This window comes from Ischnura elegans, chromosome 13, assembly GCF_921293095.1.
Source record: "Ischnura elegans chromosome 13, ioIscEleg1.1, whole genome shotgun sequence".
Taxonomy (NCBI): Eukaryota; Metazoa; Arthropoda; class Insecta; order Odonata; family Coenagrionidae; genus Ischnura; species Ischnura elegans.
The window spans coordinates 12,541,631-12,560,667 of record NC_060258.1 but is presented as its reverse complement, the minus strand read 5'-3'; the positions used below and the strand labels follow the sequence as shown (position 1 = coordinate 12,560,667).

Sequence of the window (19,037 nt, the reverse complement as noted above, 5' to 3'; positions counted from 1 at the left end):
ATAAACCTAATTGACCAATTGTCTCTGAAACCAATATTGTTAACTTACAATTAGTTTCGCTTTTCAAAATAAACACAGCCACAAGCACAGCAGCCACTCTCGGCCGTACTGCGCATGCGCCCAAGGAAAACAATCGCGTAACGTATTCCAAATTCCAAGTAAATATGACAACGTCGCACAGTGGGCTAGAATCGAAAAAAGCTGGCCAAAACCTCAAAATCGATTTTTTTGAGCTAGGAAGTTGAAACTTCGCATACACATTCTCAAATAAATTGTGCATAACTACCCAGATTATTTTGGTCCTGTGTTTTCACTTTAACAATATATGTGAGGTCAAAGTTGAGCAAATTTAGCGAAAAACGACCACCCTCGATTTTTTCTGAAAATTGCCGACTTTATCCTCGTGCAGTGGTTTTATAAATAGTTTTATCGACAAAACTGTTATACCATCTTATTTGACACTTCTTATTCTTTCATTTGAAGGGATTTTAAAGATTTTGTTTCATCAATAATCATAGATACATAACAAAATGGCGGAGCCTGTTTTCAACCCCTTTTTTTACATAAACGTAGAAAAAAAGTAGACATTGTCACCGGCTTACACTAAGTAACTTATATCATGTCATTCTTTGAAGCTTCTACATTGTGAATCTAAAGTCAAACCTTGCACCAATTTGCAACCCCGAATTTTAAATCGTTTTTTCGAACGCACGGACGACTCCGGTTCTGGCCGGCGGCGGCGGAGAGTACGGCGACGCGGCAAGCGGGTGGATGCAATATGGTCTCATTCACTTTTATGTGTGGATAACAGATATATTAGTGACAGAAAATAATCACCAGAAAGTAAAATTTATAAATATTGCTACGAATGACTCTCATTATGCAATCGTTGGGCACTGCAAGAGGTGCACTGAAAGGTTTCTTTCTTTGAGTGCATTCCATGGAGAATGGACTTAAATCGCGTTCTTAAACTGGGGAAACGGACTCTTTTACTAACTAATAAACTTTTTTAAAATAACAGTTAATATATTCCTTAAACGTGATGGAAAGTGGCTCAATACAGTACTTGATTTTGCCGAATGTTGCCAAATCAAGTACTGTCTTGGTTCTTGAAGAGTTCATTATTTTATTTAGTTTATATTCTTGATTTAAAGCAATTAATAACTATTCCTTATGCAGCACAATTTACATGTTGCTCTAGTTTAGCCAGTGCACATGGACGTCAATTCATGTTTTCAGGGTTGTATCGAAAGAACGAATAGGAGGAAAACGAATGCAAAAAGATACAGTGACCATCCTCGGAGGCAAGAAGAACTCTTGCCAAGTGGATAAAATGCAACCCCGAATATTATGTTATGTCAGATTAAGAGGCCCTCACAATAAATAATTGTGTCCATGCAGCTCACCAAATTTCGGTGCAAGAAACTTCGAAAATCTGAAATGCCAGGGATATAATATTGACCCCAGTGATGAGAGAGTGTCGCGAGCATATGATTTCATTTACCCGAGTGAAATTATTGTAGCAGAGGTTATATACGAAGTTTCCAAAAATGGTTCTGTTCTCTTACTGCGACTCGAATCTTAACGTGCATTTCCACAGATCCTAGTTTCGCGTCGCATATAAAGTGCACTTTAATTTGCAAACACGGCTTTGATAGCAGTGAGGACATGCGAAATATAATTGCACGTGGGAACGAGGGCCTATGTCTCATGAATTATTGCTCGTGAGCACCTTTGTGCCATCTTGTTTAGGTAAAAAAATGCTGTTCGTTAGGCGAAGCATGAAACAGGCACGAGTATTCAAAATTCATCACAATTATTCTAGATTTCCTCTCCAAATAATTTAATTTTCTCTCTCTCTCTCTCACTGACGCTTTAAATACAATTATAGTATGCCACCAACCGTGCATAAGGTCTTCATTCAAGGAGCTGACATTGCAACAGAGTCCATTCTTAATTGCGACAACTGACAGGGTAAGCAATATAGGCACGATATAAGGACGTGAGAAAGTTCCGTGACGGTTGACTAGAAAAATGGCACGAGTGGCCACAAATAGGGATTTATTTCGAAGAAAACTCCTAATGTCATAACTGATAATGACAAAAATTATGCCAATTAAACTGGAGGAAACATACAGCTTACCGAACAATGTAATGGATCTGTTTTTGAAAAAGGAAAACAATGCTTTATCTCAGACAATGAAAGTGATAAAAACTCGTCAGATAGTGAATGAAAAACAGTAACCTTTTATTGCTGACAGTGCTAATTGCAGAATGTTAGTTGGGAAAAGCGTAAATTGTGTTGCTTTTGTTTATGTTATGTTTGTATGGTAAAATATTCCTGAAAAATAACCATTTTGTCAGTAGCGCAGTTCATTAAGAATAATGACGTTGATATATAGGTAAGAGATTTATATTGAGCATAAGACATAGATTAAAATGAACTGCTATTCTTAGAAAGAATACATTATTCGATGTGAGTAATATGCCTTCCGAAGCTTTAAAAGCTAAAAGGAGTTCAAACCAAAAACAAGTTCGAAGGACTCGGCACTACAACAATACTATAAAACGACCGTTGTCCGAAGGCCTTTAAATATGTATGGCAGGTTAGGAAGTGGAGGCCATGGATCATCGAGGGCTCTTGCCTAGAAATAGAGCTTGTTAGTTAATAAAAGAGTCCGTTTCCCCAGTTTAAGAACGCGATTTAAGTCCATTCTCCATGGAATGCACTCAAAGAAAGAAACCTTTCAGTGCACCTCTTGCAGTGCCCAACGATTGCATAATGAGAGTCATTCGTAGCAATATTTATAAATTTTACTTTCTGGTGATTATTTTCTGTCACTAATATATCTGTTATCCACACATAAAAGTGAATGAGACCATATTGCATCCACCCGCTTGCCGCGTCGCCGTACTCTCCGCCGCCGCCGGCCAGAACCGGAGTCGTCCGTGCGTTCGAAAAAACGATTTAAAATTCGGGGTTGCAAATTGGTGCAAGGTTTGACTTTAGATTCACAATGTAGAAGCTTCAAAGAATGACATGATATAAGTTACTTAGTGTAAGCCGGTGACAATGTCTACTTTTTTTCTACGTTTATGTAAAAAAAGGGGTTGAAAACAGGCTCCGCCATTTTGTTATGTATCTATGATTATTGATGAAACAAAATCTTTAAAATCCCTTCAAATGAAAGAATAAGAAGTGTCAAATAAGATGGTATAACAGTTTTGTCGATAAAACTATTTATAAAACCACTGCACGAGGATAAAGTCGGCAATTTTCAGAAAAAATCGAGGGTGGTCGTTTTTCGCTAAATTTGCTCAACTTTGACCTCACATATATTGTTAAAGTGAAAACACAGGACCAAAATAATCTGGGTAGTTATGCACAATTTATTTGAGAATGTGTATGCGAAGTTTCAACTTCCTAGCTCAAAAAAATCGATTTTGAGGTTTTGGCCAGCTTTTTTCGATTCTAGCCCACTGTGCGTCGTAACTTTCGATTGCTTGTTGACGATCGTCCATACACAATCGCACTTACAGCTAACGTTCGAATACCGGAAACTCAATCGAGAGTGAACGGATCTCTAACGATCGAAAGGTAGCCAAGTTACACAATCGGCCCCCATTACGCAAGAATGAGTTGTTTGCATGATTGTTTCCGTGTCCACTGGTTTGGGGAAGGAAAATTTCAACTTTTTCTCTCAAAGTCAAATTAAGGTTGGAAATATTTTCTCTTGATAAATCAACCGCTAAATGATCAAATTTTGAGAAATCAGTCTTATCAGCCTTATTAAAAGTTTTCAAACTATACTCAGTTTCACAGAGTTTTCAAGATGTTTGAAATTATTCCGCGTATGAAGTTGACCTGAATTAGTTCCGTCACATATTAATTTTAGCATTATTAGAAGGTATTTCTTTAAATAATTTTGTTTCTTTAAATGGATATCACCTTTAAAAATGTTTTTGATCATGTACATTCAGAAGTTTTGCAAATTTTTCAGTATTCTACAATTTTATCGAAATATTCTATTGCATAGTCTACTTTGAAGGTAATTCCGTTACAAATGGAATTGCCCAGAAATCAACATGTCATAGAATTACTGTCACAAGGAATTGCAGCCTCCACGGGAGTTAGCCAAATGACGATTATTGTACGCCTTACATTTTTTTCATTGCTAAAACTTACTTCAATAATTTATCAATTACTGTTGAAAATCATACCTTTTTCTTGATTCATCAAGATGATTGAATCTCCATGTAAGGTTGGCCATATCGCTTTGCAGATGTAAAATATATTCATGGTCACTCCTGTAAAATGTAAAGAAATCAAATCAATACTGTAAGCACTTTGCTAGCTGCATCTTTTATGTTTTGTCACTTAACTGTAGTATTTATATAGTGGTAGAGCTGAAAATTAAGGAATCAGATAGAGCGCAATATGTAAGAAATGGATGTGTATGTGTTTAAAGAAACACTACCATACACCCACTGCACAAGCGGTCAACAATCGCCCACAGAATCAAATCCGCTCATCTAGGTGGTCAACAAGGCGAATCTGGTCAGCTGGCAGTGGCCGAAGCATCAACGTTTACCTACGACTCTCCAAGATGCGGGGTTGAGCGTTTGTGCTTCGTCTATTGCCAGCAGACCGTGTAAGCAAATTGATTTATTCCTTGTACTTCTTGGATACATGGATGCACTGCGGAGTCGCTGATATTCATTACATACATATTTCTTTTTGGATCCGGATTTGGATCGGATCCTTGAATTTCGGAGCCGGATCTTTTGGATCGGATATTTTCGGATCCAAATGCATTTTCAAATTCCTGCTATTAAACGAAGTAATTATTCAAGTTTATTCTGGGTACATACAATCAAAAGAATGCTTTTTAGATTTTCACACACATTTTAATATTTTTAAGAAATTAAAATCTTTTATATAGGTTTTAAAATTGTTTTTAAAGACACCTTTACATGCTCAGGACGTTACGCTAGGGTTAGGAAATGGAAATAGGAAAAAATCTTCGAATAAACCACTGACCAGTGGCGTAGCAAGAGGGGAAGCCCGAGGGGTCCGGACCCTCAGAAACATAAAAACTAGGGATGGACGGATCCAGGATTTTTTTTGGATCGGATTCGGATTCGTTCACTCGTAAATACATTCGTCTCAGCAGCAGGTCATCTCAGCAGCATCCACCTATGCATCCAATTCACCATGGAGATGGAGATGAATGAAGAACTGCCTTTTTTAGACGTACTGGTGCGGAGAGGCATGAACGGATCCCTGAGACACGTTGTCTGCAGAAAAGCAACACACACGGACCGTAACCTCCACGCGCACTCCCACCATCATCCGCAACAGAAAGCACCGGTCATGGAAACAGTCCTTCATAGGGTCAGAGTGGTTACTGACAATTGCGCTCGGGAGAAAGAAGAGGATCGCGTGAAAGAAACCTTCTAACAGAATGGATATTCGGAAGCCTTCATCCATCGCCGCGCAAGAATTCCGAAAAAACGCCCACCGCAAGACTGCGCCGAGAGAAGGGATAACAACAAGCCAGTGGCCTATGCCACCATCCCATGCGTCGTGGGAACGTCGGAGAGAATTTTTCGCGTGCTGAGGAAAGCAAGCATCGTGACCGGCACAGAGCATTAAAGAAGATGAGCGACTTGTTTCCTTCTGCTAAGTACCGACTCCATCCCCTCAACGTGGAAGACGTTTATAGAATCCCGTGCTCATGCGGGATATCTTACGTTGGGCAGACAGCGTGCTCCGTGACTTCCCGTATTAAAGAACTCAAATAGGCGATATTACATCAAGACACGGAGAAGTCGGCTGTAGCGGAGCATGCTTAGATCATTCATTCGGACAGTAACAGTTCGGATCATTCATTCGGAAGATGAAATTCATTTGGACATAGCGCCAGATATTGTATCAGGACACAGAGATGCTATATTTGTGCGGGGCCACGAGAGGAAAGATTTTCACCGACTAGATTCAAAGAAATGCTAAAACTGCGGAGAGATCACTGATTTTCAATCACGAGACTGTTTATTTTACAAGAAATAAATGGAAATAAAGAAAAGAAGCAATTAAGAAAAGAAGTAAATAAGAAAGACGCGTCAAAAAATTTCGTCCCGTCTGCGCCAACGGCCGTCAATATCTAAAAAGAAAGAGCTTCACTGAAATCAACGAAGCGTAACAGAGACGCACATCCAGAATTTGAAATCTCCCTAGACACTAATCCCTCATCGCAAGGGGATTGTGATAACAACACAAAGACAAGGTAGACAGCAGACGGCAGCCGAGTGACGAGGCAGGCAACAGCTGAACAAAATCCTAAGTGGAGTGGAAGCCCATCTGATGACGTCAATGGAATCAACACACAAACAAGGGTTGCTACTGACGAAAACGTAGCACCAAGGGCACCACGGATGACAAAAATACATGCTCTATCATGCCAAACTAGTCCAAAACGTTGAAGATATTCGGTACCATGATACAGCGGCAAATGCAGATGTTCCAAAACATGAATACCAACTTATACTTGTATTTGAGACTCACATCCAACCTCATAAAGAGTGCGCGGTAAGTGGTAATGACGTGTTTCGGCTAGATAGAATCAAAACAAGAGGAGGCAAGAGGGTTGTGGGAGCTGCGATCCTAATTAAAGACGAACTAGAGTAAGAGGAAATTGAAAACACACAATTACAACTTACATTAGCAGTTGGCACTAAAATAGATACGGAAACTGAAGAAGTAGTCATTTACTCATGCTAATTACCTCCAACGAAAAAATTCAAGACAACTGACTTTGATTTTTAATAGACGACGACAAGCCAATTATCTGCGGAGGAGAATCTAACTGCAAACATACGATGTGGCACTTCCCCAACGACAGTAACAATGGGAAGCTGTTATATAAATGGACACAGGAAAATAAACTATGAATAATGGGGAACATGCACAATTTTTTAAAGTACTTGAATAAAAAGCTCCCTGCCTCAAATGTATTCACCGAAGATTAATTTCGCGGATGAATAATGCTTTTTAGCTAAGTTATGAGTCTTTAAAAATAGACCTTCATCGGATGCTTGAAAACACGACGTCATCGGAGCGTGACGTCACGGCACGGTATCCACTGATGGCAGACTGGGGAAGTGAATAGAAAATCGATCTACGACGGCTCAAATGCAAATTTGGCGAAAATAATTGCTGTTTTAATGTCAAAATGCTGATTGTAAATATATAAGGTTGCCAAGGTCTTGTTGAAACAAATAAAGTGGATTGTTTGGGGGAGATTTGGAAAGATTAAATGAAAATAAGTTGGTTGCAGATTGTGATCTACGTTGGACACCCATATAATTCGGTTAGTGGAATAAGTGTATTGCAGCATGGATATTCAATAGACAAACGTGTGAAAACCATATATATCGTGTTTAGTACCGTGCGATGACGTCAGAAGACGTTTCAGGTCACGTGACTTCAAGCGATATTTGAGCATTTTTAATTAGCATTTATTGAAGTTTGTGGAGTACTAGGAGAATTTTGGCTTATATATTTGGACTTGTTAGAAAATTTTCTATTCAATGGGACTAACTAGCATGATGAACAAATTTCATGCAGGTTCCCCATTGCACCTGACGTACCGACGAGGGTGTATGGCAAAAGCATTATTGACTTTGCTGTAACAAGAGGGCTAAGAAGCCCAGCTAAATCAATAACATTGAATTATCTGAGTGGTGATGACTAATCCGTGTTAATTCATGTTGACACAACTCCCATACTTGCTACAAATACTGTGTTATGGGCTGGCAGACTGGGAGCTCTTCCGTAATGCCGTGTCGCATGGAAATGAAAGACATGAAAATGAAGAAGACTTTGACATAATGGCAAAACGTTGGAGGAGGCAATTAAAGAAGCAATGGGCATTGCCATCCCCAAAATGTGCAAAAAACGGCATATGAAGTTAAGTTAAACAGTCATACTAAATACCTAATTAAGGAAGGTAACAGCGTAAGAAGACTTAAAAAGATTTCGGCACGTCATACCTAAAAAAGAGACTTCGAGCTCTAAACAATGAAATTAAAAGACAAATAGGGACACTCAGGAGAGAAAGGTGGGAAGACATACTAATCTCACTAAATAGAAAAAGACGGATGAAGTTGGAAAATAAATAAATCACTAAGACGAACTCCGCAGAGTGATCCATTTATTAAATCCAACGAGAGGGAAATATTTAACATGAAATAAAAAGCTGACACAATGGCTAACATCTTAGGAAAAACCTTTTACAACAATAAACTGGCACTACACACTCCGATCGTGAGCGTAAAGCCTGAAAAATGGAACATAAACCCAAATACCGTTCCGGCCATCACTCTAGATAAAGCAAGTAGAGTCATTAAATGCCTACCAAATAGAAAGGCCACCCGAGACGACAGCATCCCTAACGAAGAATACAATCCATTCGGCTTTTACTTTGTAAAAGTGCATGTTGAAATGAAAATACTCAACCCTGGTAACTTTTCACTGGAAAATTATTTATTGGTACGACGCGTTTCGACGCTGAGGTATCATTCTCAAGTACACTGTTTATTATGTTGACAACCCAATAAATATCCAAATTCTGGCAGGGGGAGGGATAAGGGTTATGCAGGGAGGGAAATTTGGGGTGGAGTGGGAGGGTTTGTGGGGGAATGGTTGGGATGCATGACCAACAAGGGGAATACACAACCTTCGCGTCGCCGATCGAGCTCAAATTTTGCGATTCGGTAGTTTATGGGTACAAATATAATATGCCGAAGCAAGACGACGCACTTCTCGTAAAATTCCGAGAAAAAAGCAATTAAAAATCGTAAAAAATGAAGGTACGCTATATAAGCTGTTTTGAACATTTCTGATCCATAATATGAACGCATATTTCATTAACAATATCAATTAAAAAATAGGTCTTCATTAAAACAGATGTATCTGAACTAAGCGTTAAATGTTTTTCAATTTCATTAACTGGCATAAATTGAGAATCAGAATAGTATTATAAGGTTCAGTTATTGAAAAGTTATTAAGAAACTGGAAAGGTTACGGAAATTTGAATGGATGGGCAGGAACTTAATGGAATTCCACTCTATTTTTGAGTAAATATAAAGGAATGAATTTTATCTAGAATTCGTTTACGTGGTAATCGAATTGTTATTAATATTTCCTTGCTACAAGTTGAAACATATCATGCACTGATATATTTTTCCTTGTGAATTTCTTGTTCAGGCATAATCAATCAATTGATTCTCGAATTTATTTCTTCTATTTCTGGTGAATATTTCTTTTGTTCAAATCCGATCTTTGATGATAGCATTCTTTATCAATCCCTGCATAATTCTCCTCTTCTCTGAAACACACATGCTGTACCTTGCAGTCATTTACCTATATACTCCGTTTTTGTGTCCGAATCGTTTTCAGCAAAACATTTAATGTCCACAATTAAACTAATTACTTTTCTTTTGCTACGTAGACTGCTTCAGAAGTCCATCTATGATTCACATTTCAATTATGCAACAATGATGGGAGTAAATCCTTTGTTAGAAAGTAAAAAGAAAATGTCCGCTCTATATGAGGTAAATTTTTTGTAAGCATCATGTGGTTTACTGGAAAAATATTTTTTGCGAAGACAATGGGAAAATTCAACCACACAATATAATACACGGGATGGTAAAAAAACTCTATCGTTCTTCTTCAATGAATAGAGAATACTGGAAATTCGGCCATGAAATGAAGTTGTCGCAATTAATGGTAATTCATGTAATAGGAAGAGTAAAATGTCGTCATTGATAGGTAAAGGTAATTAGAAATCATTTTTATATATTAAAAAGTTAGTTTGTAAATTAACATAAATGTCATACAACCGCATTTCTGACGCGAAATTTCCTCGAATAATTGATTTTGAGATTTATTCTATTCCTTAACTTGTTTTGAGTGCTAAAAGTAATATAAAGTTCGAAGTAGGGATTAAATACATAGCGGAAAACGCGAACAGTCCAATATTTACATGACTTAGAAATAACATAAGTTCCATAATAATGATGAAATAATTTTAAATGTATGCGTCATACTCATTTTGTGGGAAACTTTAAGGGTAAGTCTAACCTCTTTTAACTTAATCATTTTCTCAATGTTTTTGAAGAAATACATACGCCCAAAATTACCCGATTGAGAACTACTGAGTATGGGCGGCTTGTTATTCTGCCTTCGCTCAGCTCTGCAGAACTTCCGAGGAATTTTCCCATGAAATGAGGGAGGAGTAGTTGGCCGTGACGCATCGCACATACAGCTAATGTTAGGGGCCTTGAAGCTAGGTTGGACGACGCGGAAATAGTAGTCAAAATTCACTCCACAGTCAACTGCCCAAGTGGCTATGCAACATGGTGGTTGAATTTCAACAAGTAAATAAGGGCGTAAGAATTCAATAGCCATGCAACGACCTATGGACCTAGTGATAGGTATTGCGAAGTTTTAAGATCAGAAAAATGTTTAAAGTGCGTGTGTGTAGCATCAAGTCATCCGTCACTGGGACTTGATCCGTGGAACCTCTGATTCGAAGCACGATACTGTCACCACTACACCACCGAAACGATTGATTTCTAAGGCAGTCTCAATGTCCAATATATCGGTTGTGTCCACTATGTCCCGACGAGAGTAGATTCCGTTGTAGGTGCAAAGGTGAAGCATACTTCGGAGAATATGGCGAAGAATTCGTAGCTGGATCTTTTGCGCCTTGTCATAATGCGACGGGTATAATTATTTCCCCGGTATAAGTGATATATTGCTTTCGAAACTCCCGGTTGTATGAGAGCATTACAAGGGCAAAATTTTGGAAGACAAGTAGTTCCTGAACTGGCCGCTCTCAGACGCCAACGAGCTTTGCGTAAATTTTTTCCGCCACTGTACAAATTATTGGAAAATTTCCGAAGAAAACTGTTTCGTACTTTATTGTTGTGGATTTATATTTGGTATAGGCGTAGACTCCCGGCTGAGCTTTTAAGCCACCGAGTGCGTCCACCGGGTTGCAGATGGTGGGTCAACCTGAACATATAGAGGTTAGCTGCGACATAAGCGAGTTAACTTGTCTAATCAGTCGAGTCGAGTACAAATAGCGGCGGCATTCCGAGAGGTATGGGCCTATCCCTGGGGGTAAGATATACCATCTAAATGATACATTAAAGCTGTGAAGATGCCATGACTTGGCAATAAGAGACCGCCCACAATTATGCCTCACATAGACCGGGGGGGATAGGGCAGCAGCACTTCTTCATATGAGTGAAGGTAGAGACCACGGCGGTCAGTACAGCTACAGTCATTTCACTACGGGCGTGGTGAAATTTACTTTAACGGCTGCAGTACTGCAATGTGGAAGGTAAGGGGATAACACCACATTACTATCCCAAGGAGTCCCAGCTACTCCAACTTTAAAGTAACTGACATAATGGAATCCCATCAGGTAAAATATTCTGTGAGTAAATTAGTCCCCAATTCGGATCTCCGGGCGGGGAATACCAGGGAGGGTATATCGGCCAAGTGAGATAAAGTTATGAGGACAGGTACATGGAACGTGAGGTCACTAAACCCCTGCGGTAAGCTAGAAATACTTACCGGTGGAGAAAAAAAGATCGAATATGGGCACGTTATAAAGCGTTCCACATTTAGTTGACAGTACGGGCCTTATGGATAACAGTGTTGCCAAGCTTCCGCTCCGCCGGCAAGCATCCTAACAGTGTATGCAACCACACATAATATGGCGCCAAAACGGTTCAGTTCAAAAAGGAGTTAGGGATCGCACGAAAGACTGCGTAAATTAAGGAATTTTTTAGCGTATATTACAATACCTTTGCTGCAGTATAAAAGGAAAAGTCTTTTGTTATTTCATGTACGTACTTATTCAATGCACAAACTGAATAATGAATAATCTGTAATGTAAAAAATAACAATAAATTGAAGGATAATAAAAATTATAGCCGCTCCTGAATGAGACAAAATTTCTATTCCTTCCATATTATGCAATATTTTTTGGCTCTAGCTAGTATTACATGAAAGGCGACGTTGTATAAGACATCATCAATCTTTAATTTTTCAAAATTTTCCCGTACTTGGTTTATTGTAAATTAAAGATCTCTTTTCAAGCTGACATCTTCAAAGCTAATTTCCTTAATGTTCTCTTTCCTTCACCTTGTAGTAGGCAAGGATTCCAATTTCCTTGAGTAATAAGAGGCATTATCTACCACTATAATTGATCCTTCGGGTCAGTTTGCAAGAAGTGAGTGCTCAATCCATCTCTCGTAACACTCGCCACCCACTACTTCATGCTCATCCATTGAGTTCTTTTTGTACAGAAACACAAGCGATGCTCCTTTTATGAACCCATTTTCCGTTCCTGCGTGTATAATTGCAAATCGTCCTCCTCGGGAAGTGGGGGCCAAGCCCAGTATTTAGTCCAGCAAGGAAAGCTTGACGCGGATTTTCTAATTGTTTGTTTCGCAAACTAATGTTCACTATTTGTCCAAAATTAATCCAACTTTCGCCTGTAAATACACTCGTCCTGAGTTCGCGACGATATTTTTTAGCTACTTTAGATATTTAATTGTGCCACCAACTAATAATATCATCCCTTTCGATAAGGATGATTCTTTTCCCCCTGCGTTCGTACACGAAGCCTATGTCCAAAAGAAGACGATATAGTGTTGTCCTTTTGTAATCTGGTAGAATACTATCCATATTCACCGGGTTTCAGATGGATTTTAAAGTCGGAGGAATAATTTTCACGAAGGATTCATGTACCTTCCTTCTAATTCCCGATCTCACCAAACCGTCGGAAATCACTGCCCTCGAATTTTTGTAAGGCTGTCTAATTTTTTTAGTTTTTGAAGGAGTTGCCAATGGACCACGGGAGCTTTCCTTTCTCACTCTGTAAATAGTGAACTCCTAGCACCCAGTAGCCTTCGAAGCTTCTCGACAGGCCTCACTAATGCTGAGAGATTTCCTTATGTACGAGACGACTTTGAGCACCAATCGTCTTTCGCGGCTTATGAGCTTCTCACCTTTTCTCCTCTTCTTTGTATCGGACATATTGATTGGGCGTGTTACAGCAAAGATAAGTGTAAAACACACTTCACAATTCTCAAGGTCAATACACCACACAACACTCACTTGTTCACTCCAAAAAAATGCAATGACAAACTGAACGCCTTCGTAAATTCTTCCCTCGGCCCCTTCGGCCTGGGTCGTTTTTGGGGCAGGTTTTATGGTACCCTATGAAAGGAACTCAGAAAAAACCCAAGCCCCCTTTTGTAAATGCGTACACTGTATGTGGTAGTATTTGGTACTGATTATGAGATATTCTTTTTCTTGGTTTCCCCGATGGGACCTAAACACCCAAGGCGAAAGAGTCTTACTTCCAAGCCGCTTGCTTACTTTCGTGTATCAATGTATTCAGATAAAAACACTGCTGTTACGACGTATGAGTAGGTACTCTCTGTTTAGGATATCAAACGAATACATAAATACATTTCATAGTATGCATTGACAAAAAACTCCTTTTCCGCCCGAGAATTTTCCCTCCGCGCGCAAGAAAAAGCAAGAAGCCCGCCCAGCGGCACCGTAATATTTTTTCTTAAGATAAAAACCTTGTAACTCGCTTCAGAATTGATGTAAGTTAATGATTTTTTCACCAAAAACAACCTTGTAGTGTTCTTCACATTTGGTACGCAGCATATAGGGACCTACGACGTAAGAAACGTAAGTTAGTAAGCGACTACTTTTTACCTTGCAAAAATCAAAATTTTCTTGTCCTAAAGTGTGTTACGTCGACATAACAACATTAAAACTCAATATTTGTGCAATTGGTGAAGACCTTCAAGCAGAAAAAAGTGTGAAGCATTTTTTTCAAAAAAATTCAATTCAATACAGACAACGGTCAGGCAGAAATTGCGAGAAGAAGATAAAGTAAAAAAATACACGTCTCTGACGGAAATTTACGGAAATGTTTTTTTATAGCTTTTGTTATAAGTTTTATCGAAAAACTATTGGCGCCAATTAATGCAGCACCTTTTTCTACATTAGAATAAAATTTATAATCAGTGCATAACGCAACTTTAATTTTCGTGCTGTTGTTGACAACACCGCGCTCCTGGCCTTATGGAGATTAACATGGGAAACGATTCTCCATAAGAGCCCATACTGTCAACTAAATGTGGAACGCTCTATAGAAATCAGCGAAATGAAGTGGCCTGAGGAGGGAGACTTATGGAGTTGAAGCTATAGGATTATACACACAGGATCTCTAAACATTAATGCTCGGGTTCAGATAATACTCAGGAAGGGCGCGTGAATGCGTGTAAAAGGCTTCTTACAGTACAATGAAACGATAGTAATGTTAAAGTTAGAGACTAAGCCGGCAGATACCGTAGTGGTATTGTTGTACATGCCTACGACCGACTACGAGAATGATCGGTTTGAAGTCGTCTGCGACGTTATCAGGGACGTAATCAAACAGGTAAGGGGTGAAGAAAACCTTATTGTTTTAGGTGATTAGAATACTGTCGTCGGCGAAGATCAGGAGGGAAGAATAACAAAAAAATATGCATTAGGAAATAAAAAAAATGAAAGAGGAGAAAATCTTCTGGAAATCTGCGCAGAACACTAATTAGTGTTTGCAAACCCGCTACCTTAGAATCGCCTGGGAAGAAGACACGTTTGGAAAATGCCTGGAGAAAAAAGGAGTTTCCAACAAGACTACATTTTAGTGAAGCAGAGGTTTGGTAACCAGAAAAAGGACTGTAAAAGCTACCCGGGAGCAGATATCGACAACAATCATTACCTAATGATGATGTTGTGCCACGCAAAATTCAAGAAACTAAGAGGTCAGCGAAGAACGCATGGCAATAAGGGAAAAAAAGGAGCCACAGAATCAAAAGGCCTCTCAATTAGAAGTGGAGAGCAAGGTAGGATTACATCAGCCTGAGAAATCAATGCAGAATAGCTGGACGAATGTCTGAAGTGGGAATCATGAGGGCACTACGGAAGTTTAAGGGAGAAGAAAATGTGTTAACAAAAATCCATGAATCACGGATGAAGTCCTAGACCTCATTTAAGAACGGAGAAAGTATAAAATGCAAATACTAAGAAAGGACAGGCTTGAAGCAAGAGAATAAAGAACGAAATTTGCCGCAAAGCAAGGAAAGCCAGAGAAGCGCGGATGATAAACATATGCTAGGACGTGAAAAATAACCTCCTACAAGGAAAGTGCAAGCGGCCTACAAAAAAGTGAGAAACCATTGCAAGGGATGAAGCATAAGATGTAGCACCATAAGGGACATGTGCGGAAGTTTTCTAATAGAAAGCTAACGAATACCTGGAGGAATTATACAACGGACGCCATTGTTGCTCAAAAATTATCGACGAAGAAAGTGATGTAAAAATGGATAACATGGGAGCGGGCATCTTATGATCGGAATTTGACCCAGGAATAAGAGATCAGCGAAGGAATAGATAACATTCCAGCAGATTTATTCAAAAATACAGGAGAAAAGGTATAAAAATCAACTCTAAAACTATGTGCAATATGTACCCAACAGGAGATTTCCTTAATAACTTCGAGAAAAACATCATCATTTCTATACCCAAAAAGAAGAGCAGAAAAGTGCAAATATTTTAGGCCCGAATAGAATTTTAGAATAAGCCCGACAACACACTCCTCGAATATTCTGGCAAGAATCATTTACAAGAGAATAGAACAAAGAGCTGAAAAATTCCTGGATGTTGACCTATTCGGATTTAGGATAGATCAGGGCACAAGGGAAGAGATGGCTGCTCAGAGGGAAAAGAATGGAGAAGAACAACCCGACTTTCATTTGTAGATATAGAGATGGGATTGATAACGTTGAATAGCATTCAATGCTTAGAATTCTGAAAGAAATCTAAGTGCTCTGCAATGATCGAAGAATTATTCACAGTTTATATGAACACCAATCCTTCAGCATCATAGATAAAAACTAAGTCCGGTAACACCCAAGATGAGGAGATTTGTTTAAGTGACATGTGGAGGCAATAAATTTTATTTGTTTTGCACATAATGTTCTTACCTTGCTGTCCTCACGCAAACCAACAACTTCTGAACGATTTCGCGAACGTGAGCCACGGGTTTTAGGTCTTCCTCTAATCCCCTATGGAAATAAGAAAATTATGTTACTATGATTATAATAACATAGAAGAAATGCAAAAAATGAAAGAAAGAGATTAATCATGATCCGTTCACAATTATCGGCCCACATGCTCACTAGTCCAAAAGACAAACCTCATGACTTGTCAACAATTCATTCATCATGTAAAATTTTTTAAATTAACAGTCCATATATACAACATTCCTATTACATATGTAAATTCTAATTAGAAAGTATTTTTTCGATGGATCTATAGAAAACAATAACCAGTAAACTCAATTTCAGGGGCCAAAAAGTCATAATATGGTCTTATTTGAAAAGACTCATCACCCAAAAGGTCGTTACATTGAGGACAAGAAAAATAATGGCTTAATTTTAATTAAAGCAGAAACTTGCAAACTCCAAGTTTTTCATGAAAAATTATTGCCATATTGCCACTTCAAAGACGCAGGCCCAAAGCAAATCAACAGCAACAAATGCCATTCACTGAGTTCATTGTTAGTCACTGTTCTTATCCCTTCCTGGGAATAACAATTACTATTGTAATGCAAGTGATCCAGTTCATTGTCAGTACCCAGATAGCACCAAGTAAAAGAATTATCCGTTTCTTATGGTTTTCTTACGGAAAAAATTAACACATAAGTCCTATAACTAATGCTGTAAATTGATTGAATACAAACAACATCTATGGAAGTGCTGAAAGTTTGGCATTCATTTTGTCAGTACTCTGGTTTTGTGTCTGCCTGGTCGCAAGAAACCCATAAAAAGCTTACTTGATAAGCGCCTTCTTTATTTCTTCTTTTCGACTAATCTCAACGGCCTATAATGTGCTAGCTGGGTAATTATACTTTCCATGCGAACGTGGATAACTTCATTTTAATGCCTCAAAATGTGTGGAACGTCTCTGCAGTATCACCAAAATGAGAAGATTAATGAAAAAAATTGTAATTCATGATGAACAAAGCTTTAAAATGCTTCAAGAACAAAAATTTTTTTCATGAAAAGTATAAAGTCCAAATGTTTAAATTCAAAATAATGGAACGCTGTACTTCCTGATAAATATTCAGACTTCTGGTTTGGCATCACATGATTCATGCTCAAACAAAGCCACACGAGTTCATTAAGTGTGACAGCATGACACACAAAGATGGACAGTATATCGAGGAGAAGTGAACACTCACCAATTGGTCATTGTTGCTCTCTGGATTTGAGAGAGAACCACAAACAAGATGGTGCGCATCCTCATTCTGAAAACACAAAAGGAACACCAAACAAAATTAGTGTGAGATAACGATGTTCCAAGAGATATTTGCATGACAGGTTTTCGCCATAGCGCTGTGATGTCTATGACCATAACTTCACATTGCATGAGAGTAACATTCTGTATACTTTAAACAAATATCACCAGAAGCTGAAGAGAATGGTATTAATAGAAGAATAAAGAATAAAATTTTAAAATAATTAGAGGGTTACCTTTTAATGTTTCGATTTTTCAAGAAATATATTTTTATTAAGGTTGGATGGTTAATAATAGTATGTACCGAGATGTAATGAAATTTATAGCAATTATTGTTCATATAATTTTGATAATTCATCACAAACTCGTTATTTTCTATACGGTATTCCATGATACGTTTTTTTGCAATATCAACTTATACTTACACCACTACTTTGTTTAGTTAACGCGGCCCGGGTTTCAATAAGTAATCATCATCTTCAGACGCAAATTATGATGTTCTTTTCTTATAAGTGTTAACTAGCTAACGGAGGAAGAGGATGATTTTAAAAACGGATGTCAGAATTAGGGAAAAAGATGGGTAGATATATTCGTTTGTGGGATGGCTGTCCTCACTTTCAAATTTTTAAAACTTTCCAAACGCTCTCTAGATTCTTATTCACGACAGTCTTTGACAAATTATTAATCATCATTTAAAAATCGCTTCAATGGAAGGTGCATAGTAAGTGTTAACCAAAATCAATTTTATCATCTCGGTTATTTTGTAAGCCATTAAATGTTCTTTCTTCCTGATACCGAAGCTTCTTCCTGTATGCCCCACGTAGACACCAATGCAATCGGTGCATTTCAATGTATAAACTCAACATCTGTCTCTTTGGTCAATCGAATCCTTACATGTTACAAGCAGTCTTCTCAGAGTGACACCCTGAAATTTTTTAAACGACTTAAGTTATCAAAATTGTTACTTTATCTACGTTAACACATTCATAAACAGATTCATTCGCTGGTAAGAAATAACCAGGGGAGGCGAGAGTAATTGTATCATCGCGCATTTTCAGTTGTAATTCCTACACATAGTGCTAACGATTCTCTCATAATAATCAGATACACTCGTATTTGAAATAAATTTGGTGACCATAAAGAAATAAAAGTAATTTTGATTCGTATTTAATCATAGTTTTCAAATTTCCAATTATTCGTCCCATAAAATGTGGGAAATAACGTAAATAAAAGCACCGACGCTTTCGTTTCAACGAGAGTGGAACCACAACTAGTATAAATACCAGTTGGAAATAAATTGGTTTTTCTCAGTTTACCTTTGGCAACTTAAGAAAAAACATCATTGTCGGCTAGTACATCCCACCTAAATGTATCACAACAAACTCCAGAGTTAGCGCTGTTAATAAGTTTGAAGAAATGGGAGATATCAATAGGATAGTTTCCTTCTTCAAAGAAAACGAAAGGAATTGATTGCGATTCCTTACCCACCATTAGTGTAGTCATAATATTCAAATTATTTGGTTTTAGAAACCCGAGTTTAGACTAATATTAATGGTCAATTTTAATCTAATTTGAAAAAGGCCAGATTGGC

The 19,037-nt window shown here is 38.2% G+C and overlaps 1 protein-coding gene across 1 annotated transcript; it reads right to left on the bottom strand.

Moving 5' to 3' along the window:
- Positions 1-4,202: 4,202 nt before the first annotated feature.
- On the bottom strand, positions 4,203-17,544 carry LOC124170027. Its single transcript, XM_046548711.1, has 3 exons — positions 17,391-17,544; positions 16,132-16,212; positions 4,203-4,308 (listed from the first exon to the last, which is right to left on the bottom strand). The coding sequence occupies exons 1-3, from the start codon at positions 17,522-17,524 to the stop codon at positions 4,203-4,205; spliced, it is 321 nt and encodes a 106-aa protein (XP_046404667.1). The 5' UTR covers positions 17,525-17,544.
- Between the last annotated feature and the right edge of the window lie 1,493 nt (positions 17,545-19,037).

What these genes read in the sequence shown, in the direction of transcription:
- LOC124170027 (XM_046548711.1), bottom strand. Translation starts at nt 17,524, where the DNA reads ATGCAAATATCTCTTGGAACATCGTTATCTCACACTAATTTTGTTTGG. An exon ending in AGAGCAACAATGACCAATTG is followed by an intron (nt 16,213 to 17,390) that starts GTGAGTGTTCAC and finishes TTATTTCCATAG; the next exon opens with GGGATTAGAGGAAGACCTAA. An exon ending in GTTTGCGTGAGGACAGCAAG is followed by an intron (nt 4,309 to 16,131) that starts GTAAGAACATTA and finishes TACATTTTACAG; the next exon opens with GAGTGACCATGAATATATTT.